General features: G+C 49.9%; 1 protein-coding gene across 1 annotated transcript in view; it reads right to left on the bottom strand.

Annotated features, from left to right (window-relative positions):
* MTMR7 (myotubularin related protein 7) overlaps nt 1-20,513 on the bottom strand; it is an 89,293-nt gene that overhangs the window by 6,820 nt on the left and 61,960 nt on the right. The window contains exons 7-10 of the mRNA XM_084879237.1: nt 15,018-15,150; nt 5,028-5,137; nt 3,546-3,671; nt 1,744-1,793 (exon numbers count right to left, since the gene is read on the bottom strand). Of these exons, the coding sequence (XP_084735363.1) occupies nt 1,744-1,793; nt 3,546-3,671; nt 5,028-5,137; nt 15,018-15,150 (419 nt within the window). The remainder of the gene's footprint in view (nt 1-1,743; nt 1,794-3,545; nt 3,672-5,027; nt 5,138-15,017; nt 15,151-20,513) is intronic.

Genomic DNA, 20,513 nt, shown 5'->3' with positions numbered 1-20,513 from the left:
CCTAGTAAAGAGGGGAAACACTCATGTTAAAAATACATTAAATTTTAAAAGTACACTAAAGCCTGGGTGGCGTGGCTCAATGGTTGAGCCTCAACTTACAAACCACTTTCGATCCCAGTAAGGGCACATGCCTGGGCTGTGAATTCGATCAGCTACCTCCTGAATGACCAGTAAAGGTCATTCAGGAGGTAGCTGATCAGTGATTCTCTCTTATCATTGATGTTTCTATCTTTCCTTTCCTCTTTGAAATCAATACAAATATATTGGGGGAGGGGAAGGGTACATATTAGAACTTTTGAATAAACCTTCACTTTGTTTCAATTAGTGAATTATCTAAACAACTTTAGAGTTTTTCACTTGTGCATTGTTTTGGAGGGAAGGAATAAGTAAAGACAACTTTACTTTCCCAAATTTCTAGGGGATATTTCTGTTTCTAGAACAGGACTAAAACAGCATATAATTACAATATTTCCATGTGACCACAGATTCCAATATACCTTTATATCTCTCACATCTTTGTTTTTCAAGAGTATGTCAGAGAATCTTGAAACTACTTTCAAGAGATGAGAATCTAAATCAAGAGTAGTCTTTTACACTGTTGTATGAATTTCGGAAAGAATACAAAAGGGGTAATTTGCAATCAGACATAAAGTAATTTAGAACCTCATCTCAACTTGATCAACTTGAGGAATAGAAATGAGTAAGGATTGATTTAGTTTTTTTCGAGAATGGCTACGTTAGAAATTGTCAGGAAACTTCTCAAGAGTTTCAGTTCTGCTCACCTAAAAAAATAGATAGCTTTAAAAGGTTTGCCTAATAGACTCTCTTCTCATAAATCCACCTAGTCTTCAGCATTTCCCAGTTCTTTCTGTCCATATGTCCTCTATCAGAGATTTTAACTGCTTAGCACATACAGTCAGAACCCCAAAACTGATGGTAACAATGATCTTAAGGATACTTAATTGTTTGGAGTCTTTAATTCGTTTGTAAAAAGGAATAATTTTGCTTTCCTGGAAAAGTAAGTACCTAATTAGATTATTATCATGCTGCCTAAATTTAAACTTTAACGCAAAGGGCTAGAGTACACCAGCTATACCATTTAACATTTTGGAGGTTAGAGAACACAAGTCGGGCATTATCACCCACACTAACAAAATGCGACTGTGGTCTCCAAAAACAGTAGCTTCTGTGTATCTGAAAGCCTAGTATATGGGCCAGGCGAGGAGTCGGGCTAGTTATGGATACTTTTTAAAAACCCTTGCTAGAACCTGTGGAATGGGGTAAGGGGGGTAGCCCGTTTTACAGATGGGGATGCCAATGCTCAGAGGGGACAGACACCAAGGCCACACAGCTGGTATGTGCCACCGTCTGCATCTGTCTATCTGCAGAGCCTTGGCCACTGTCACACATTTCCTCCCCAGAGACGTCACCCAGGACACAAGTCCTCAGGACAACCCAAATGGCCTCCCTTAGTGAAAGGTCAGAGAAAACTTCCATAGGCCGTTCACAACTTGCAGCTTAACATTCATGGCTGCACTTCAGAAATGGAATATTTAGCATTAATTCTCATCAGAAGTACTCAGAACTTCATGTACCTGTGAAGCAGTGTATATACAATGAAATTTTAACTTTTTGATGAAGATACACAAAGACACTTAAAAATATAAAGCTATTTCCCCCCATTAATTGAGAAAAACATTTTTTAATCCTAAGCATTTAAAACAGATTTTAAAATATTTTTACCTGTGATTAAACTTATGGCCAAAGGAGATCCAGTCCTTTTCAATTAATACCTACACGAGAAAGAACATAAATATCATGGAGGGAAGCAAACCAGGAAAAATAAGACATCACAAGGACTCAGAGGTCCTTGGAGTAGAAGTCACTGTCCTTGGGTAACCTGCCAATGAACGAGCTCTCATTATCCACCAGCTCAGAGGTGCATTTCGGAAGGGCAAGTTGAAGGTCATCCTTAGGGGGGAAAAATGGGAATGGATATATGAAAATGTTAGTATCGCCACCCACTGAATGCTCACCGTGAGTCCCAGCTCATTCTGCTGCTTACATGACCATTTCATTGTAGGGTGGGTATGATCAGCCTCTCTGCAGAAAGGGGACTGAATGGAAGGAAGATCCTCACCTAAGATCACACTGCTAGGAAGTGGTGCTTCTACCTCCTAACCTACTCTACACCAATGCCCAGCTCAACCCAAAGCAACCTCCTTACAAGAAACCACTTGGAATGTCTTCCAGGGAGCTTTACTCCACTTAGGAAGAAGTGTAAAACCCAGAGATCGCTGTGGATGAGAAGAATTCTAAGACAATGGGGGCAGAGGAGGAGTTTCAGTCCTGCTTTGGAGTGAGGGGGTAACAGGAGTTTCAAATTTTCTTGGTATTTTTTAAAAATTGTAAATGACACAGAATAATCCCATCAGTATCACCAATGAGCTAAGCTGGCTAGAGGTTTCCCCTTAAAAAAATGAGTGGTTGAAGTTTGTCCTTGACAGCTCACAGATCTAACTGGACAGTCAGAAAGGGCCGGTGGTGATAAGGATGGTGTGAGGGAGAGGCCCTCTGGTGGTTGGCTGTGTGTGTTTCAGGATCCCTCCACTGTCCAAATCTAAAGGAGGGATCCAGCCCTCTGACCTCCGCGCAGGGAGGGGCTGAGATGGGAGAAAGACTCTGAAAAAGAAAAAGCCCAAGAAAGGAAACCTGCCTCTTGTCCCCGAGTGTCAGCTGATATCCTTGATAAAGATCTTTCTGTAAAGACACCCCATGTGGCCCCCTGTGCCCAGCACGGATTCAGGACCCACCAAACCATGGGCAGGAGGCAGGAGGCAGGCATCTCCCAGTCGCCGGAGTCTCTGCAGTCATTTTAAGAAAATGGTTCCAGTGGTCAAAGCGACTCCACTCCAGACAACTACGGACATTCTGCAGCGTGCCACATTCTGCAGCGTGCCACATTCTGCAGCGTGCCACATTCTGCAGCGTGCCACATTCTGCAGCGTGCCACATTCTGCAGCGTGCCACATTCTGCAGCGTGCCACATTCTGACACCCAGCGGGTGCAAAACCTAGGAGGACGTGCTCAGCCTCAGCAGAGGCCACATCGGTACAGATGTTCACACTGTCGCCCTGAGGTGTAAAGGACTACTTACACAATAGCAGTAAGTGTGTGTGTGTGTGGGGGGGGAGGGGGGGGGTACGACGATGACCCAGTTTTTCCTCTCAAGGACTTTCTCGCATGCTCTATATAGAAAGTTTTATCTCCAATTTTTTAAAAGTTTGAAAAGTTTTTGTTATATTCACTCTACTTCAAACTTGAAACTCCTATGAGCAAATGCTGTGTAAAACTATTTTAAAAACGAATATATTTCATATCGGCCCCTAAATTCACATTTAACAGCATTGGTTTTTTTGTTCCAACATCTTGGACATTTTCCCCTTTAATTCATCTTGCCGATCTAAGAGAAAAATGTTGATGAGAAACAAAAGAAAACATTGCTTAGTTACAGTCAGGACCCTGCGTGGGGAGGGGCCACTCACCATGAAGCCCTTGAGGGTCCGGTAGTGCGGGTCCAGCAGCAGGCTGGCCACGGAGCACACCTGTGCGGTCCGGTCCCAGCCATCGGAGCAGTGCACCAGCACGCTGGCCCCCTCCTCCGCCACCGCCTGCAAAACAGGGAATGGCCGTGAACACAACAGATTGATTCAATTGCCTCTCCGCATAACCATTGTCTGTCTCATTTTCGGTTCTTATAAGTGTATTTCCAGTAGCACATGAGCTCACTCAGCTAGGGGAAATGGTGAACACCATAGACCGATGAACAAGAACAGACCTGGAGACAAGGAGGCATGGATCGGACTGTCTGACCTCAGAGGGAGGGTGGGGGAAAGGGAGAGAGATCAACCATAGGACCTGTGTGCATATACAATATATGAGCCTAACCAGTGGTCAAAGACCACAGGGGGGTAGGGGCATGCGTGGGGAGGGGTGGGGGATGGGAATGGGGGGGATGAGGACAAATATGTGATACCTTAATCAATAAAGAAATTTAAAAAAATAATAAAAAGAATGGCCGTGAACACAAAAAGACTCATCAGGATGCGGTTCAGTTTCATACTTGCAGAAAGGGACAAAAGAGCTGACGGCTTTATCCATTTAGTGTTCACGCCCTCATCTGATTGATGCTGGTAGCCAGCGCCCGCCCTCCCCATGGCACCAGATCTGGAAGCGACCATGAGGCCGCCTCTGAGCATGTGCACTGCACAATCCACACCGCGTGCTGTACAGACACCTGAGACACCTGCTAGCCCACCTTCTGACACCTCCCCTCCGCTCTGGGTTCCCGCCATGGCCCTTCTCATTGATGTTAGGGGTCTCCCATTGGCCTTGCCTTTTTCAAAAGGAAGAAGACAAAAATAAACGGTAAAACTAGGAAATCAGAGACAAAAGGATAAGAGCCAAGTAATGGGTCCAGGCCTGGGGGAAGGGAGAGAAAGCGTGAAAATGACAGCAGCAAGTTTGCTATCGCAAACACGCTGCAGGATTTTAGCTGAGTATCCTGACAGGAAGCAGCCTGGGAGAGGGAGGTTTTGTCCCAGCACTGGGCACTGCCTGAAACTCTCCTTTTCGGAGAGTTTCAGGCAGTGCCCAGAATGTCGGCTCGGTGAGGAGACCGGCTTATCCCGCATTGCCTCCTCAGCACCCAGAAAAGCGCAGTGGAAGACACTAAGCAAACGTCTGCCCAATAAATATATCGCATAAAGGGCCTCCGTCCCTGAAATGGATGCACCGCCTGCACAGAGAATTCTCTCCTCCATCTGGGGCCAGGCCTACCTGCAGAGAGCATTCTGTGATATTCTACCACCTGGCTGCTGTGCTGACCTACTGTCCGCTAACTGAGCACGGACCTCACTCGCAGAACCGCGTCTCCAGCCGGCGGGCTGGGAGGGCGGCGCAGCCAGGCCGAGGGCCAGAGGGGGGTGCAGAGGGTGCCCTTGGCTTCTTTCTCCGCCACCACGTACCTTGGCAATGAACGTGCCCGCGTCCATGATGGCCTTGATGTGCCTCAGCCAGCCGGAGTTCTCCAGGCCCCACAGAAAGTCGCTCATGGAGGGGGATTTCAGCTCGCACACTGCAAGACAAATCGTGTTGTCAAAGCCAGATCGGGGCCCTCGCGTTTTACATGGGACTGTGATGCCGGTCGTTTGACGATTCCTTCACTGAAGTGTTTTCCAGAAGACTTACGTCCGGGTACGTGCCCAAACGTACGTGGTTCTATCAGACCACTTCCAGGAAGGCTTCTGTTTCCTTTGGCCGTGCGGGATGGTGCCTGAGTTTGAAAGTATTCTATGGAGCGATCAGACCCTGGGATTCATGGAAATCCTGGAATGTCACCATAGCGAAGGTCCAGCCGGGACCTATTTACCCTCTTAGCGTTGGACACGGGCCACCCTGGAGCACATGGCGAGAGGGCCGTGGAGGAAACGGTCCCGTGACTGACGCCAGCACCCACAACACAACGGCCACCAGTGAAGGACACGTAGTGGATTCTGAGTCATGCGCCAGCAGCGAGGAAGGGAATGACACGAGATTCCCAGCAGATTCCCAGCCTACGTAAGAAAACCACACTGCCAAAATTTCGTTTAGGCAAGATTCCGACCTCCCTTCCAGACCTGGAGCTATCTCAGTGTCCTCCGGCCGGGAGCACTGGCCCTCTGAGGTGTCGGCGCTGCCCCCTCCCACCATCAGTGGCGGGTGGGGGTGGGGAATGATCTGAGATACGTTCGTGGAGGGGAATATTACACAGCTGTCAGGTGAGTGAGATCACATCGTATGGATGTCTCGGATGAAATGTGGAGTTAAAAAAAGCAAAAGGCTACCTAGTATATGCATGTAAATTTTCATACGTACAAAACAATAAGAGTGCTATCCAAGGATAATCGTGGTAATGAGGGCCAGCATATACAGTGCGCACACCAGTGCAGGCAGAGGTGCCGGCTGCAGCCCCTGACAGACAGACAGACAGACAGACAGGCGTGCCCAGGACCTACAGCGCTGGGTCAGCCTGCGGCCCAGGCACTCCGCAGGCTGTTTCCGAGGTTACGGTGTCCTCTGTCCTTTAAATGTGTTGTTTTGATATAAGCATTAAAAAATGGAAAAAGCGCCTGAACTGGTTTGGCTCAGTGGATAGAGCGGCAGCCTGCGGAATGAGAGGTCCCGGGTTCGATTCAGGTCAAGGGCATGTACCTTGGTTGTGGGCACATCCCCAGTGGGGAGTGTGCAAGAGGCAGCTGATCGATGTTTCTCTCTCATCGATGTTTCTAGCTCTCTATCTCTCTCTCCCTCTCTGTAAAAAATCAATAAAATACATTTAAAAAAATAAAATAAATAAAGACACCAGGATTCCCACCGAACCTGGCGGGGCCCTGCCGAAGGTCAGCCGGGACACTGGCTCGCAGACAGGGCCGTAGCACTTCCTGCCGGAGGGAACGTGGCAGGGCAGCAGCGTGGCCCACAGCCCGCTCCTCTCCCCCACAGAGCTCCTGGCTCAGCGTTTCTGCTTTCAGGAGCACGGACTCTGTGGACGAGAAGTAAGATAGCCTGGCCAGGTTTTCAGGCGAGGTCACCACGGCGGGGTGTGTGTGTGTGTGTGTGTGTGTGTGTGGTGGGATAGGGGGTGCGGAGAGGTAACAGCAAACAGCTCTGCAGATGACTCACACGCAGGGACAGATGGGGGTACGCTTGAGACTGGAACAATTAGTGCTTCGGTTTTTAAATACAGAACGGGTGGGTTTGTTTGGATAAACTCGGGATAAGGCAGAAACACCGATGTGCTCACTCTTGTTGCCAAACCCGAACCAATATTTGCACACCGTTTTTGCTGAACGAAGTTCATTTCGGCTGACATCAGAGGCATATGCCACCGGCGAGAGAGCCGTGCCTCGTGCCCAGGCCCAGTATTGGTTTTACAGCACGGGGCAACTCATTCCGCACACATACAGAGGCAACACTAAGACACATAAACGTTATTCTGGAAACCGAGGAAATAGGAAATGTACTTGGAAGGAAATGAGCCTGATGCTCGTCCTTAGGAATTCCCTGCACCCATCGCGCTCCTTCCTCCACAGGAGCTGGGTGGGTCAGGGAGGGACAGTCCCTGTTCGAACCCTGGGGGTGTCCGTCTTGTCTCCTGAGGTCAGAGTTGACATGGACAAGGCCTGGCACACAGTAGGGCTTCATGCCCAGTCCTGGCACACAGTAGGGCTTCTGCTGAAGTGAGGCCTGTCCCTTTCACATTGTAGAAGCCAGCCCTGGGAATGGTCTTCAAAGAGCAATCAAGATGATAGCCATCGCCCTTCACTGGCCACCTGGCAGGTGGAATCACACGGAGAGGACTCTATTGTGGACTTAAAAAATGGAAATGCCTTCCCTAACCGGTTTGGCTCAGTAGATAGAGTGTCGGCCTGCAGACTGAGAGGTCCCGGGTTCGATTCCAGTCAAGAGCATGTACCTTGGTTGTGGGCATATCTCCAGTGGGGGGTGTGCAGGAGGCAGCTGATCGATGTTTCTCTCTCATCGATGCTTCTAACTCTCTATCCCTCTCCCTTTCTCTCTGTAAAAAATCAATAAAATGTGTATTTTAAAAATGGAAGTGCTTGGTTTACAGCCCCCGTCCCCTTCTATGTTACTCACCCACACGGTGACAGAAGGAACCCCTGAGCCCTGCCTGGAACTGGCCAGAATCACGGAGGACTGAGACGCTAGCAGCAACGGTTATTCATGTGAGTGGTGTTCTCGTCCCTGCCTTTCCCAGCCCACGGGGGCCCTCTGTTCAGAGGCCTGGTGGTGGTTATCCTCTAAAACAACACCAGCTTTGTTCACGCTGCTGCTTGCTGGAACCTGAATACAGGAATGCCAGGAGGCCTTTTGGGTATAACCTTGTTTCCTTTTAAAGACTTGGACAACAACATAGAATGGTAAGGTTCCATCAAGCATACATTCTCATACATTTACTAGCATTGCCTGAGTCAGCAGCATAGAAAACACACACACACACACACACACACACACACGTGCACAAGTGTGTAACAGCCATGTGTGTAATAAACACATCTGTGTGTAAATGCATGCATACACACACGTGGACACTGGGCCTCTGTTCCTGGCTCGGGACCCACTCCCACCGGATGGTCAGCAGGCTGCGGCTTGCCTCTCTGGAAAACAACGTGCCAAGGAACCGCCCACACAGCCTGACATGTGGCTTATTACACTTCCTTTTATGAAAACTTGTGCTGAGTGGACACGGGCCATGTCACAAGGCAAGCACTTCCACGCCTGGGAAACGTGCTGTTTTCCCCCCACCTCTCTCTCTCTCTCTCTCTCTCTCTCTCTCTCTCTCTCTCCCTCTCCCTCTCCCTCTCTCTCTCTTTTTGATCCAGGGCCAGGCCGGGGAGGATCCTGCAGCTGAAGTATGTACCCTTGACTGGAATCGAACCTGGGACCTTGTGATCCGCAGGCCAACCCTCTATCCACTGAGCCAAACTGGCTAGGGCTCATTGCTAATTTTTTATCTTGGTAATTGGTGTCTTCTCTCTCTGTTTTTTAATCTTTACCTGTGGATGTTTTCCCCATTGCTTTTTAGAGAGAGTGGAAGGGAGGGAAGGTGGGCCGAGGTCCCCTCTACCCAGCCCACTACCTGGGCAGGCTGTGAAGCCAAACGGTAAAGGGCGTGGCGTCTGGATTCACGCTAACGAGGTGAAAATCTTGGCTCTACCACTTAGTGTCATGAGCGCCACAAGTTTCTCAGCCTCTGTTGCCTCAATTTCATCGTCTGTAAAATGGGAACATTAAGAATATTGCAATAAAGGTTGCGATAAAGACGACTTGAGTAAATATACCTTTAAATATTACACAGATTAATCAGCAAATCACTCCATAAACGTGACATGGCGGTGCAGGGTGGTTATGGGTGATCCTGGACAATATCGAAGCAGCCAATCAGCCGAGACCACCGTGCGGCGATGGAAAGTACCAGGCTCGGGTTCTGCTTTGTTACGTCATCCTGGGAAGGACGCGCTCCTAAACCTGATTATAAAAATCTCTGTAAATGCCGCAGGCCACCCTCTACCCGGAGAGAAGCAGGCCTTGGAGAACAGCCGGCCGTGCTGTGGGCAGCCTGGCAGTGCCCATGGCAGCGCACAGCGGCCTGGGACCTAAGGGTGCCCCCTTCCCCTCGACAGCCACCACGCTCAGGGCCCTCACCCGAATGCTGCCAACGTCCTGAATGAGCCCGGAAGCAGGTGCTTCTCATCCGAGTTTCCCCGATGACGACGCAGCCTGGCCTACACCTTAACTGCAGCCTTTAAGATTGTGGGCGGGGGGACCCTGGTTCCCTTTTAGATACAGGTTTTCCTCTTCAGAGTCACCCTTTTGCAAACAAATTAGCTTTGCAAAGGTGTGAATTTGCTTTGCAAAAGTGGGAATTTGAAGTGGGAAACCTGTATGAGACATGCCCAGACTCCTCACTCACAGAACCTGGAGATAATGTGTACTGAGTGTTTGTTTTTTAATGCAATAAGCCAACTACAGAGAGTATCTATCTATATCTATATCTATCTATTTATATATATATATATATATATATATATATATATATATATATATATATATATCAATGAAAAGAGGTAATATGCAAATTAGGCCAGGACTCCGTAACGACCAGACAGGAGGAGGTTGGCACACAAGTGAGGCCTGCGGCGGAGATGGAGACAGAGGCGGGGGCTGCCCGCCGGCGGCCCTGGAGTGGACACAGGCACGGGCCCCAGCCCCCGAGGTGCAGGTCCGGCCTGACTCGCACGGCGGCCAATGCTGTGCGAGTCAGGCATGGGTCCCGACCGCCCACGGGGGGCCTCCTTGCACACGGGAGGTGGGCCCCTTCTCATGTGATTGCTGGGCCTCTGCTTTAGTAAATAAAGAAGGAAAAATTAAAAACTGGCCTGTCATCCTTCCATGCTAATACAATTATTTTTGCTTGACAGTCTCTCCCAGTCTTTCTTTTGTAAAAACAATATATATATATATATATATTTTTTTTTTAATTGATTTTTTTACAGAGAGGGAGAGAGTTAGAAACATCGATGAGAGAGAATCATCGGTCAGCTGCCTCTTGCACATTGATGATTCTCTCTCATCGATGTTTCTTACTCTCTCTCCCTCTCTGTAAAAAAAAAATCAATTAAAAAAAAATATACATATATATGCCCTTGACCAGAATCGAACCTGGGACCTTTCAGTCTGCAGGCTGACACTCTATCCACTGAGCCAAACTGGTTTCGGCTCTCCCAGTCTTTCTTCATAAATATGATCTACCATGGAGTAAATCAGAGTAGTCGTACAATTTTACAGCCTGAATTTCTCACTTTCTCCCATGTTACAATGTACACATATACTCTTAACATTTATAATTTTTAATGGATGTAAAACTTTCTATTAAGAGAAGGAACAAAATTGCTCTAGCCAGTTTGGCTCAGTGGATAGAGCGTCGGCCTGTGGACTCAAGGGTCCCAGGTTCGATTCTGGTCAAGGGCATATACCCTGGTTGTGGGCACATCCCCAGTAAGGGGTGTGCAGGAGGCAGCTGATCGATGTTTCTCTCTTATCTATGTTTCTAATTCTCTCTCCCTCTCCCTTCTTCTCTGTAAAAAAAAAAAAAAAAAAAAAAAAAAAAAAAAAATCAATAAAAAAAAGAGATGGAGCAAATTTATTTAATCTCTTTACTATTATTACCGTATTTTCCAGTGTATAGGACGGCTTTTGAAACGAAAAAAAGCCTGCTCATATTGGCCAGAGTCAGAGAGGCGGTCTATTAAAAAAAGAACTGGTATTGCCTCGGAAGTGGAGGGTAGTCTTATACAGCGAATATAGGCCTAAACCTATGTTTTAACTGTAAAATTAGGGGGGTCATCTTATACGCCGGAAAATACAGGTAGACATTCCTGTGGCCTCCAAACTTCTATTATAAATAAAACACTATTATAAAAATAGGCATGTTATGGCTTTCTTTTTTTAAACCATATTTTGGGTTAGCCCCCAAGGGGAGGCAACCTGGTAAAAATACAGTATGTCTCTCCAAACAGAATATATTATGTTTCTTTAAGCCAATTTCATGACCCCAGAAATATCCGAAGTACCAGTTTTATCACATATTTTCGTTTTTAAAAACACTAAGGGAAAAACAGTAACTGGAAGCTTTAAGTTTCGTTTTTTAAATTACCAGAGGAAGTTTAAATGTCTTCCTATACGTTTGTTTGTTTCAACTTACGCAATCCTCTTTGAAAAATCACCTTCCTCTGAGCTGCCTCGTGTTTCTGAGACCCGGGTTCCTCAGGTATGAACAGCAGACCACACCACACACTGCAGATGATGGCCGTGAAAATCAAACACGACCGTTCCCACGAAAAGCCGAGGAAGCCTGGCACACACCAGCTGCTCAATTTTTAGCGAAATGAGTGAAAGTCAAAGAAGGAGTGGCCGGTTACGCAGAACAACACAATGGCCAACAATAGCCACTCACATTCTAGAACCCACGTGGCGCTGTCGTAGGGGGAAAGGCGGCTTTCTTTCTTTAAAATATATATATTTTATTGATTTTCCAAAGAGAGAAAGAGAGAGGGATAGAGAGCTAGAAACATCGATGAGAGAGAAACACCGACCAGCCACCTCCTGCACACCCTCCACCAGGGATGTGCCCGCAACCAAGGTACATGCCCTTGACCGGAATCGAACCCGGGACCTTTCAGTCCGCAGGCCGACGCTCTATCCACTGAGCCAAACCGGTTTCGGCTAGGGCAGCTTCCTAGGCGACACCCAAAAGAAGGAGCGTGTGGACTGAAGCCGTCTTCCCGTAAACACCTGCCCGCCCTGAGGACGGAGTGACCCGGGGTGGGAGGGCAGCCAGCCTCCGGGCTCGGTGTGGAAGCAGTTCTGCGGACAGCGCCCCCTCCCTGCATCCCGCTGACTCCCCCGCAACGCCGAGGTGCCTGACGGGTTCAGGTTCGAATCCCTCCACCCGGGGGACGACTTCCTCAGCCCGGCCCGGCTCTTCTGCCGGCCGTTCCACACCCTTCTCTTACCGGAGGGAAAACCATCCTCCGTGTGATCGAAGGGGAGCTCCGGTGGAAAGCGGTGAACAGATGACACGCTTTCTGCCTGACCAGAAGGCATCGTTACTATTTCCACGGGAGGAATGCGTGCCACAAAACAGCTGGGTTTATTTTATTTTATTTTAAAAATACATATTTTATTGATTGTTTACAGAGAGAAGGGAGAGGGCTAGAGAGTTAAAAACATCAATGAGAGAGAATCATCGACCAGCTGCCTCCTGCACACCCCCTACTGGGGATGTGCCCGCAACCAAGGTACATGCCCTTGACCGGAATCGAACCCGGAACCCTTGGGTCCACAGGCCGACGCTCTACCCACTGAGCCACACCGTTAGGGCTAAACAGCTGGGTTTAGGACGCTAGGTCAAGTGTACACGTTCAAGCAGCTCTAGAGGGGCCCTGCACAGGCCACACACTCGGCCCAGAGGCCAGGCTCTGAGGAAATCGCCTGCGGCTGGTGCTCACAGACACATTCCGCTAACACCAGTGCCCGTGGTTGGGGGGAGACCTGAGGAGACGGCCATGGGGGACCCGCTGAGCCTCCCGAGGGCGGGCACATCGCCCGGCAGGAGGCTGCACCGCGGTTCATCATTGACGCGGGGACACAGATGGACAAACACCGGCCAGGGCCCTGACAGGCGTCCGGAGAGCGGTCCGTGCTCCCTGCGCTGACACGGAGCCGGGACGGGTGCGGGGCCGTGGTCTCTTACAAAACAGGAGGAGGCTGCTCCCCAGAACCCGCTCCGGGGGCTCGTCCCTGAGCGAGCCGGGCCCTGGGCATTAGGGAAACGGCTCCCAATAGGAAACCACAGGAACGATCCTGTAAAAATCAAAGCCCAAGTGGCCTGTCATAAGCACTCTCAGGAGCGGCTTTCTGCCAAGAAAACGTCAGTTCTCAAAAGTCAGCTTATGGCTCTGACCGGTGTGGCTCAGTGGATAGGGCGTCGGTCTGCGGACTGAAGGGTCCCAGGTTTGATTCCGGTCAAGGGCATGTACCTTGGTTGAGGGCACATCCCCAGTAGGAGGTGTGCAGGAGGCAGCTGATGGATGTTTCTCTCTATCCATGTTTCTAACTCTCTATCCTTCTCCCTTCCTCTCTGTAAAAAAATCAGTAAAATATATATTAAAAAAAAAAAAGTCAGCTGATGAAAACACTAAATGAAGAACAGAAAGAAGGCCCTGGGGGCTCCGTTGGTTAGAGGGGCGTTCTGACACCCCAAGGCTGCAGGCTCCACCCCCGGTCAGGCCACAGCGAGAACCAGCCAATGCATGCACACTGACGTGGGACAACAAATCCATGTCTCCCCCCCCCTCCCCCCCAACTCTCCCTCTAAAAAAATCAATAAATAAAATTTTAGAAAAAAAACCATAAAAGAACAGCAACGATCTGATAATGACGAACACTCCTCATACTACAGTGAGACCACCCTTTCCACGGCAGGGCCAAGCAAGTCCAATTTTTGAACCTTAAACGCACGGGGACAGCCAAACTGCCGAATGACAATCTCCAGAGGCCTGGGCGGCTCAGAGCACGGTCCCCGTGACCTGACATGGAGATTCCCCGATTCCCTGTGGATGGCAGAGGAGACGGCTCTGGGGCCGGGATGTTTCCCCACGCACGAAGGAAGTTCTTCTAACACAGCGGTCGGCAAACTCAGTCCACAGAGCCAGATATCAACAGTACAACGACTGAAATTTTTTTTAAGAGCCAAATTTTTTAAACTTAAGCTTCTTCTAATGCCAATTCTTCAAATAGACTCGCCGAGGCCATGGTATTTTGTAGAAGAACCACACTCAGGGGGCCAAAGAGCTGCGTGTGGCTCGCAGGCTGCAGTTTGCCGACCACGGTTCTAACCATCCAAATGCTCAGTGTGGAAGTGTCTGTGACCAGGGGCATCCCACTGGAGACAGCCCCAGAGATGGTCCCAGGTCTCACCGTGACGGAGACGGACGGCCCGAGGAACCCAGGAGAGAGGATGGAAGCCAGGCCCCTCCAGCCCCACCCTTAGGCCTCACCGCACCCGCCTGTCCCCACTCAGCAGAGAGCCCCCCAAGGAACCGAGAGCACGGGTGCCTCCTGGAGAAAACCACCCAGCACTTTCTTTGTCCCGGACACCGCCTGTCCTGCTCCGACAGCCTGGGCCCCAGCGCTCAGCACCCCCTCCCAGGCCTCCCCACAGGGGCGCCCCCTCCCCGGCCTCCCCACAGGGACCCACACAGCGCCCACAGCCTCGCCGGGTCCCCGGGACACACGCCCTCCCTTTGCGTTCGGTTCCGGTTCCCACGAGAACCAGGAGTGGTGACGGTGCCAACAGATTCCTCCTTGGGCCTTGAAGGTCACAATGCAGCTGGTTTCGCCTGAAATGCAGAATTTCTGCTCCTCGGCGTGCGGCTTGTTTGGCCACATGAATGATTCTTCTGTGTAACATAATCTGTCATCACAATGCCCTCTACCGCGTGTCTGTGTGTGCCCTGGTGCCCGGGACCGAGGGGTGAGAGGGTGTCACTCAGCTGTGGGCACGTTGCCTGGGGTGCCGCTGTTTAGAAGGGGATCGGGACCCCCCAGCCGCATCTCTGCTCCAGAGCCGGGGGCCGCTCTGGATGAGACTCAAACTGATATTAGGAGGGAGAGGCCTGCCTGCTACGCACGTCCCCGTGACACAAAAAAATTAAATAAAAGTCACTGCAATCGGATATGCTTCCCAACGTAACCCACCGGTGCAAACAGCATCTTTGCAGAAACACAGTTTTAACATCAAAGGCTATTATCTCGTTCCGTGTTGGCACGAAAACATTCAACTGCCTTTTTTTCCTTCTCTCTCTCAGTGAGGTGCACAGGAAGTGGCCTACCTTCCAGCATCTTCTGCAGACTGTTCCTCATGACGTGGATGTTCTCGATCCCGATGAACTGGAACTTGATGTTGGAGTAGTTGTCCTCGTTCTCGTAGCCTTTCCCGGCAGCACGGTTCGCCATGGCGTTGAGCTGCAGCGGTCGGCAACACAGAACAGTCACCCCTAACATCCGGGACAGGAACCCGCCGGGGCCGGGCCATCCCGAGCAGCACCCACAGTGTTTTACATCACGGGAACGGTGTACTGAGCTGTGCAGTTTCAGACACGCATGCTGAGCTTGTTCCTGACAACATACATGTGTCGACACGGGGAACACTTTCTGAGCTGGGAAGGGTTCTGTGGATACACGTTCTACGGGTAAACTGCCTCTCACCGTTCCCTGTCACCGGTGCCAAAGCAAATAGGACGGAACCAGCCTGCCCTGATCTAGTACCAGACGTCAGACATTATAACCTGTGATCGGCGGAGGAGTCCCAGCAGACACGGGTGTCAGTGTGAGGCCTGCGGGTTACATGGTTATTTCCTCCAGCCTCATGCTGCCAGGAAGCACGCTATCAAATAGGAATGGTTGCATCGTTCTAATTCGCCTACAAGGATCGTCCAAGTAAACCTCGAGCAGGAACCACTGGGTGCAATGAGAAGAGGGTGTGCAGACGCTGCCTGCAGAGGCATGTCCTCTAGCCACCTTACTTCCATCTGGGGGCCTGTGGAGAGGGCTGGAATCACTTTTATTACCATAACTAGAGGCCCGATTCACAAAGATTTGTGCAAGAATGGGCCTTCCTTGTCCTGGCTGCCGGCACTTCCTCGCTCTGGCCGGAGCGCCTTTCCGCCTTCCATGCTGCCCAGAGGCCCCGAGCAGCTGGGGTGGTGCTGAACACCCCGACTGCTAGGCATCTGTGTATGCAAATTAACCCATCTTTGTTGGATTAATTTGCATACTCGCTCCTGATTGGCTGGGGGGTGTTGTGAAGGTACAGTTTCCAATTTGGCAAAAGTTATAGAAGAAAAATAGAGGTTGCAAGTGATAGGGGGCCTGACCTCCAGTCCCTATCCACATCGTCTCCAGGATTGTCTTCCTATGTGGACTAAATTATATTAAATTTTCAATCTACCCTGTATAATAAGCCTATATAATACAAGGGTAATAAATATGCAAATAGACTGAACAACAGAACTGAACAATCAAAGATTAATATGCTAATGATATGCAAGGCTGCTCAACTGCTCGCTCTGATGTGCACTGACCACCAGGGGGCAGATGCTCCTATCGGTAGGTTAGCTTGCTGGTGGAGTCCAGCCGATGAGGACTGAGCAAGACGGGCAGACATCCTCTGAGCCCTCCCGCAGTCCCTCCCCAGCTCAGTCGTGCACCGGTGGGGTCCTTCAGCCTGACCCGTGCCCTCTCGCAATCCGGGACCCCTTGGGGGATGTCGGAGAGCCAGCTTCAGCCAGATCCCACAGGCCACTCCCCTAAGGAGGACCCAGACGCAGGGCTCGTGGCTGGTGAGAGCTGCGGGGGCAGCCTGAGCCTCTCCTGATGGGGAACGATTGGGTGTGAGCCTGAGGCAGGCACAGCGGGGCCGGGATGTGTGGGAGCTGCAGGCGGCGTTGGACTGTGGGTTTCGGCCCGATCCCTGCAGGCCACCCAGAGGGACCCCACCTTGCACAAATTCTGCACCAAGTTTCTAGTAGTGAAATAGTCCTAAAAATAATTTCCTGTTTCAGTGATTGAATTTTTGGTAATGGTTAATTCACACAGTCCTACGAAAAAAGAAAAAAAAATTCCTGTTTCAGTGGGGGGAAAAAAAAAATCAATACTACCTCAGGGGCTCCTGTAGTCCTTGTTACAAAGAAGCTACATGAAGTTCGTAATTTAAATAACAGAAGCCGAGTGTTTTAGAAGCGAAGTGTAAACCCATTTCCACAGGGGCCCTGCTCCGTGATGTCGCTCATGTGACATCAGCTGGGCCATGTCGGCCCCTCAGACCCCCTCTTCCAGTGCACTCAAGACTGTCACCTTTCTCCCTGGCATGCTATAGGAATAAAGGCTTTGGACTTAATCTAGAAAAAAAAATTAAAATAATGTTATTTTTAAGATTACTTACGTTCATGCTTTAAAATGTTTACATACTTTAAGGGGGAACGTTTCTTCGTATAATTATTTTCCAAAGCCACTGACTTGTCCTTTACAGCGAGCTTCCTAAAATAAAATGATTCCCAGGGCCATGGTGAGTGCCCTCCTGCTACCTGAACCCTCGGGTTATTCTCTAGCTGGAATAATTCACGTTAAGCCTGCTCACCTCAGAGGTACTCCTCGTGAACAGGGCAGTGAATAAATCCAAAATACTTTTATAGTTATTATTATTATTATAACTTATAATTAGGAGACTGTTCACATTTTTACGTAGTTGATCGCCTAAAAACCTGGGAGACTTTATTGGTAGTCGTCTTTTAGAAACAAAGAAGCAACACAAGGCGGCCTCTTGAAAGTCAATGGCACTTCTCACAGTGAACAGAAGGTGGCACTATTTAGCCTCCCACCCAAAGTGTACTTGCTCAAGGTTTCTACATATTTCACTGGACCTAATATGATAACGTGACAACAGCGGAACCCTCAAAGCAGGAAATACAGTTTTAAAAATAATAAAAAATTCAAGAAGCTATCCTGGACCACTGGACCAATTATGCATATAATTTATGTAATTATATAGTATATGTGTTCAGATAAAATGCCCCTTATATAACAAAACACTATTAGTCAATCTAATGTGGTTTCCCATTTCTTTGGGTAAGAACTTCATTTCAGCTTGTGCTCTCTCTCTCTCTCTCGCCCTCTCTTTTTTCCTTCCTCTCTCTCTCTCTCTCTCTCTCTCTCTCACTCTCGCTCTCGCTCTTGCTCTTCTGTCTTCTCTCCCTCTCCCTCCCTTTCACTCACTCCAAAAACGAATAGAAAACATATCCTCCAGTGAGGATTTTTTTAAAAACCAAAAAACACAAAGGAAAACCTACTTATTTCAGCTCCTGAAAATCCCCAGGTATTATAGATAAAACAAGGAAGGTAACTACATTCCAGTTTCAATTTACGCTTAAGAAACACGGCGGACAAATGAGAAGTGGAAAGAGGTGCCCTGTTTCTAACCAAACGTCACCCGGCTGTTGGATCGTCTCAGCATCTTTACGTTCAGCAGAGCTCCTCGATGAAACAAAAGGAGCCTACTCCTTCCTCAGCAAGCACTTAGTGAGCGCCCGCTGTGTGCCAGGCAGTGAGCACAACGAAAAGATGAGCAAGACACTGTGCCACCGCCACACGCTCATCTCTGAGCGGGAGGGAAGCCCACAGCACCTCGTGGCAGGCTGGGCGGGAGCTCAGTGACTGGAGGCGGAGGCAGCAGGAGCGCACATCGGGAGCAGCCCCAAGCGGCCACGGGACCAGGGGGGTGTCTCATGAAAGAAGGAAGCCTGGAGACGGACGGTGATAACCTGGAAGGACGGAGAGAAAGGGATGGACATTCCAGATAAAACACCGAGGACGACAGGAGGTGGGGATGAAAACCAAAGGAGCAGGTGGGTATCGGGAGCCCACCCGTGGCAGCGAGGTGGCGGCGAGGTGGGAGGTGCGTGTGCGGCGGCAACAGCAAGGGAAGAAGCTGGAAAATCTTCCAAGAGCCTGGCAAACAGGCCGATGGAGATGCTCAGACTGGATCTGTGGCCCTGGAGAGCCACGGAGGGCTTCCAAGTGGGTTTAACGGAAAACTCCGTGAGTTAGTGTCCGTGACACCGACACCCACTGGAACTGGCGGCGGGGGGGTGGGGGGCACATGTTCCGGGAGCTGTGGGCCTTGTCTATGTCCTCACCTGGCACAGGTCAGGCCCTTGGTGAGGAGCTCATGACTGGCTCGTCCCCCAAGTAAATATCGATTGGATGACACTGGCAGGTGAGCAGTCTGAACATGGAAAGAAAAAGAATCAGGTTCTCCCCCCCATCCTAAACCAGCCCATCGAGCACAGCAAAACCATAAAAGCTTCGTCAACGCTCGTCTTGCGATCGAGTTAAAGGTCAGCCTGGCCGCTGCCTTAGCTCCGAGGCTCAGATTTCAGCCGAGCACATTCGACACCTGAATCCTAACGGAGCCAGGCCCCTGCGGTTGGGAATGGAGAAGAGACGTTGACCTTGGCAGGAGGGTTGGGCCGCGTCCCAGCACGGGGTGTCCAATGATTGTCCTTCTCTCTGCCTCCCTCCCTCTGTCTCTGCTGAGATAAAGAGCCTTCCATCGTCCGATAAACATGAAAACACGGATGTGTGTCCCTCCTGCAGCTACCGTCCATCATGGCACTACTGGCCTCTCCCTCCTCACCCCGAAGGACACCCTCGCAGAGTGACACTCAGATAGGAAACCTCAGTCCCACTCCACTGAGAACTCCCGTCCCATACGTATGATCTGCCCCTCGTGATGGGCCATTCGGACGGGGGAGGGCACTGCCTGGTGCACCCGCCGCCTTTTCTTCTTTCTTCCACGGCTCGGCCTGGGGAAGGGGGCTGTGAAGGAGTGATAGAGGTAAACATGTCTATAAATCTGGACAAGGCTGCAATTCTCTCTCCGTTGGTAGTCACTGCTTTCCTGGATAACACTTACTGACCATCACTGCCCTCCTGGCCTAAGAGGCCAAGGGCTGAGTCTCCTAGAGCAGTGGTCGGCAAACTCATTCGTCCACAGAGCCAAATATCAACAGTACAACGACTGAAATTTCTTTTGAGACGCATATAAGTATAACCAATGGACACAAAACTCTGGGGAGGGAGGGCATGTACGGGAGTGGAGGGGGCAATGGTAAGATAAATATACATATAATTAAAAAAAAAACAACATCTATTACAGCTAAAAAAAAATTCAGCAGCAAAGTTGCAACATCAAAAAAAAAAAAGTTTCTTTTTGAGAGCCAAATTTTTTAAACTTAAACTTCTTCTAACACCACTTCTTCAAAATAGACTCGCCCAGGCTGTGGTGTTTTGTGGAAGAGCCACACTCAAGGGGCCAGAGAGCCGCATGTGGCTCGTGAGCCGCAGTTTGCCGACCCCGGTCCTAGGGCATGTTCATGCATGTGGGATCCCGGGGGAGGAGGCGAACGGTTCGCTAACACGGAGACCCACACGGACCTGAGTTCACTCTGGCATCCCACTTGCCACTGCCCACCCACCGTGACAGACATGGACTCCGTCTTCAGGCTGCCGAGGCCGACACCCTGAACCAAGACGGACAGACACGGTCCTGGGAAGTATGACAGCTCTCAGCGAGCAGTGTAAGCCTCCCGTGGAGCGTGTGGGTAAACATGCCCAGAGGGCACCCCTGGCAGCGACACCAACTTTCTCTAAGGGATCGGCATGAGACATCTCATCGCGGAGAGTAAACACACTCGGTGCTAAATATACCCTTCCAATCAGATCCTTTGGATTAATTCGTTTTAAATCTGGCCTGTGCCCGGCTCACCAGC

This window comes from Pipistrellus hanaki (assembly GCF_964339955.1).
Source record: "Pipistrellus hanaki genome assembly, chromosome: 3".
Classification (NCBI taxonomy): Eukaryota; Metazoa; Chordata; class Mammalia; order Chiroptera; family Vespertilionidae; genus Pipistrellus; species Pipistrellus hanaki.
This window is presented reverse-complemented; position numbering and strand designations above follow the sequence as displayed.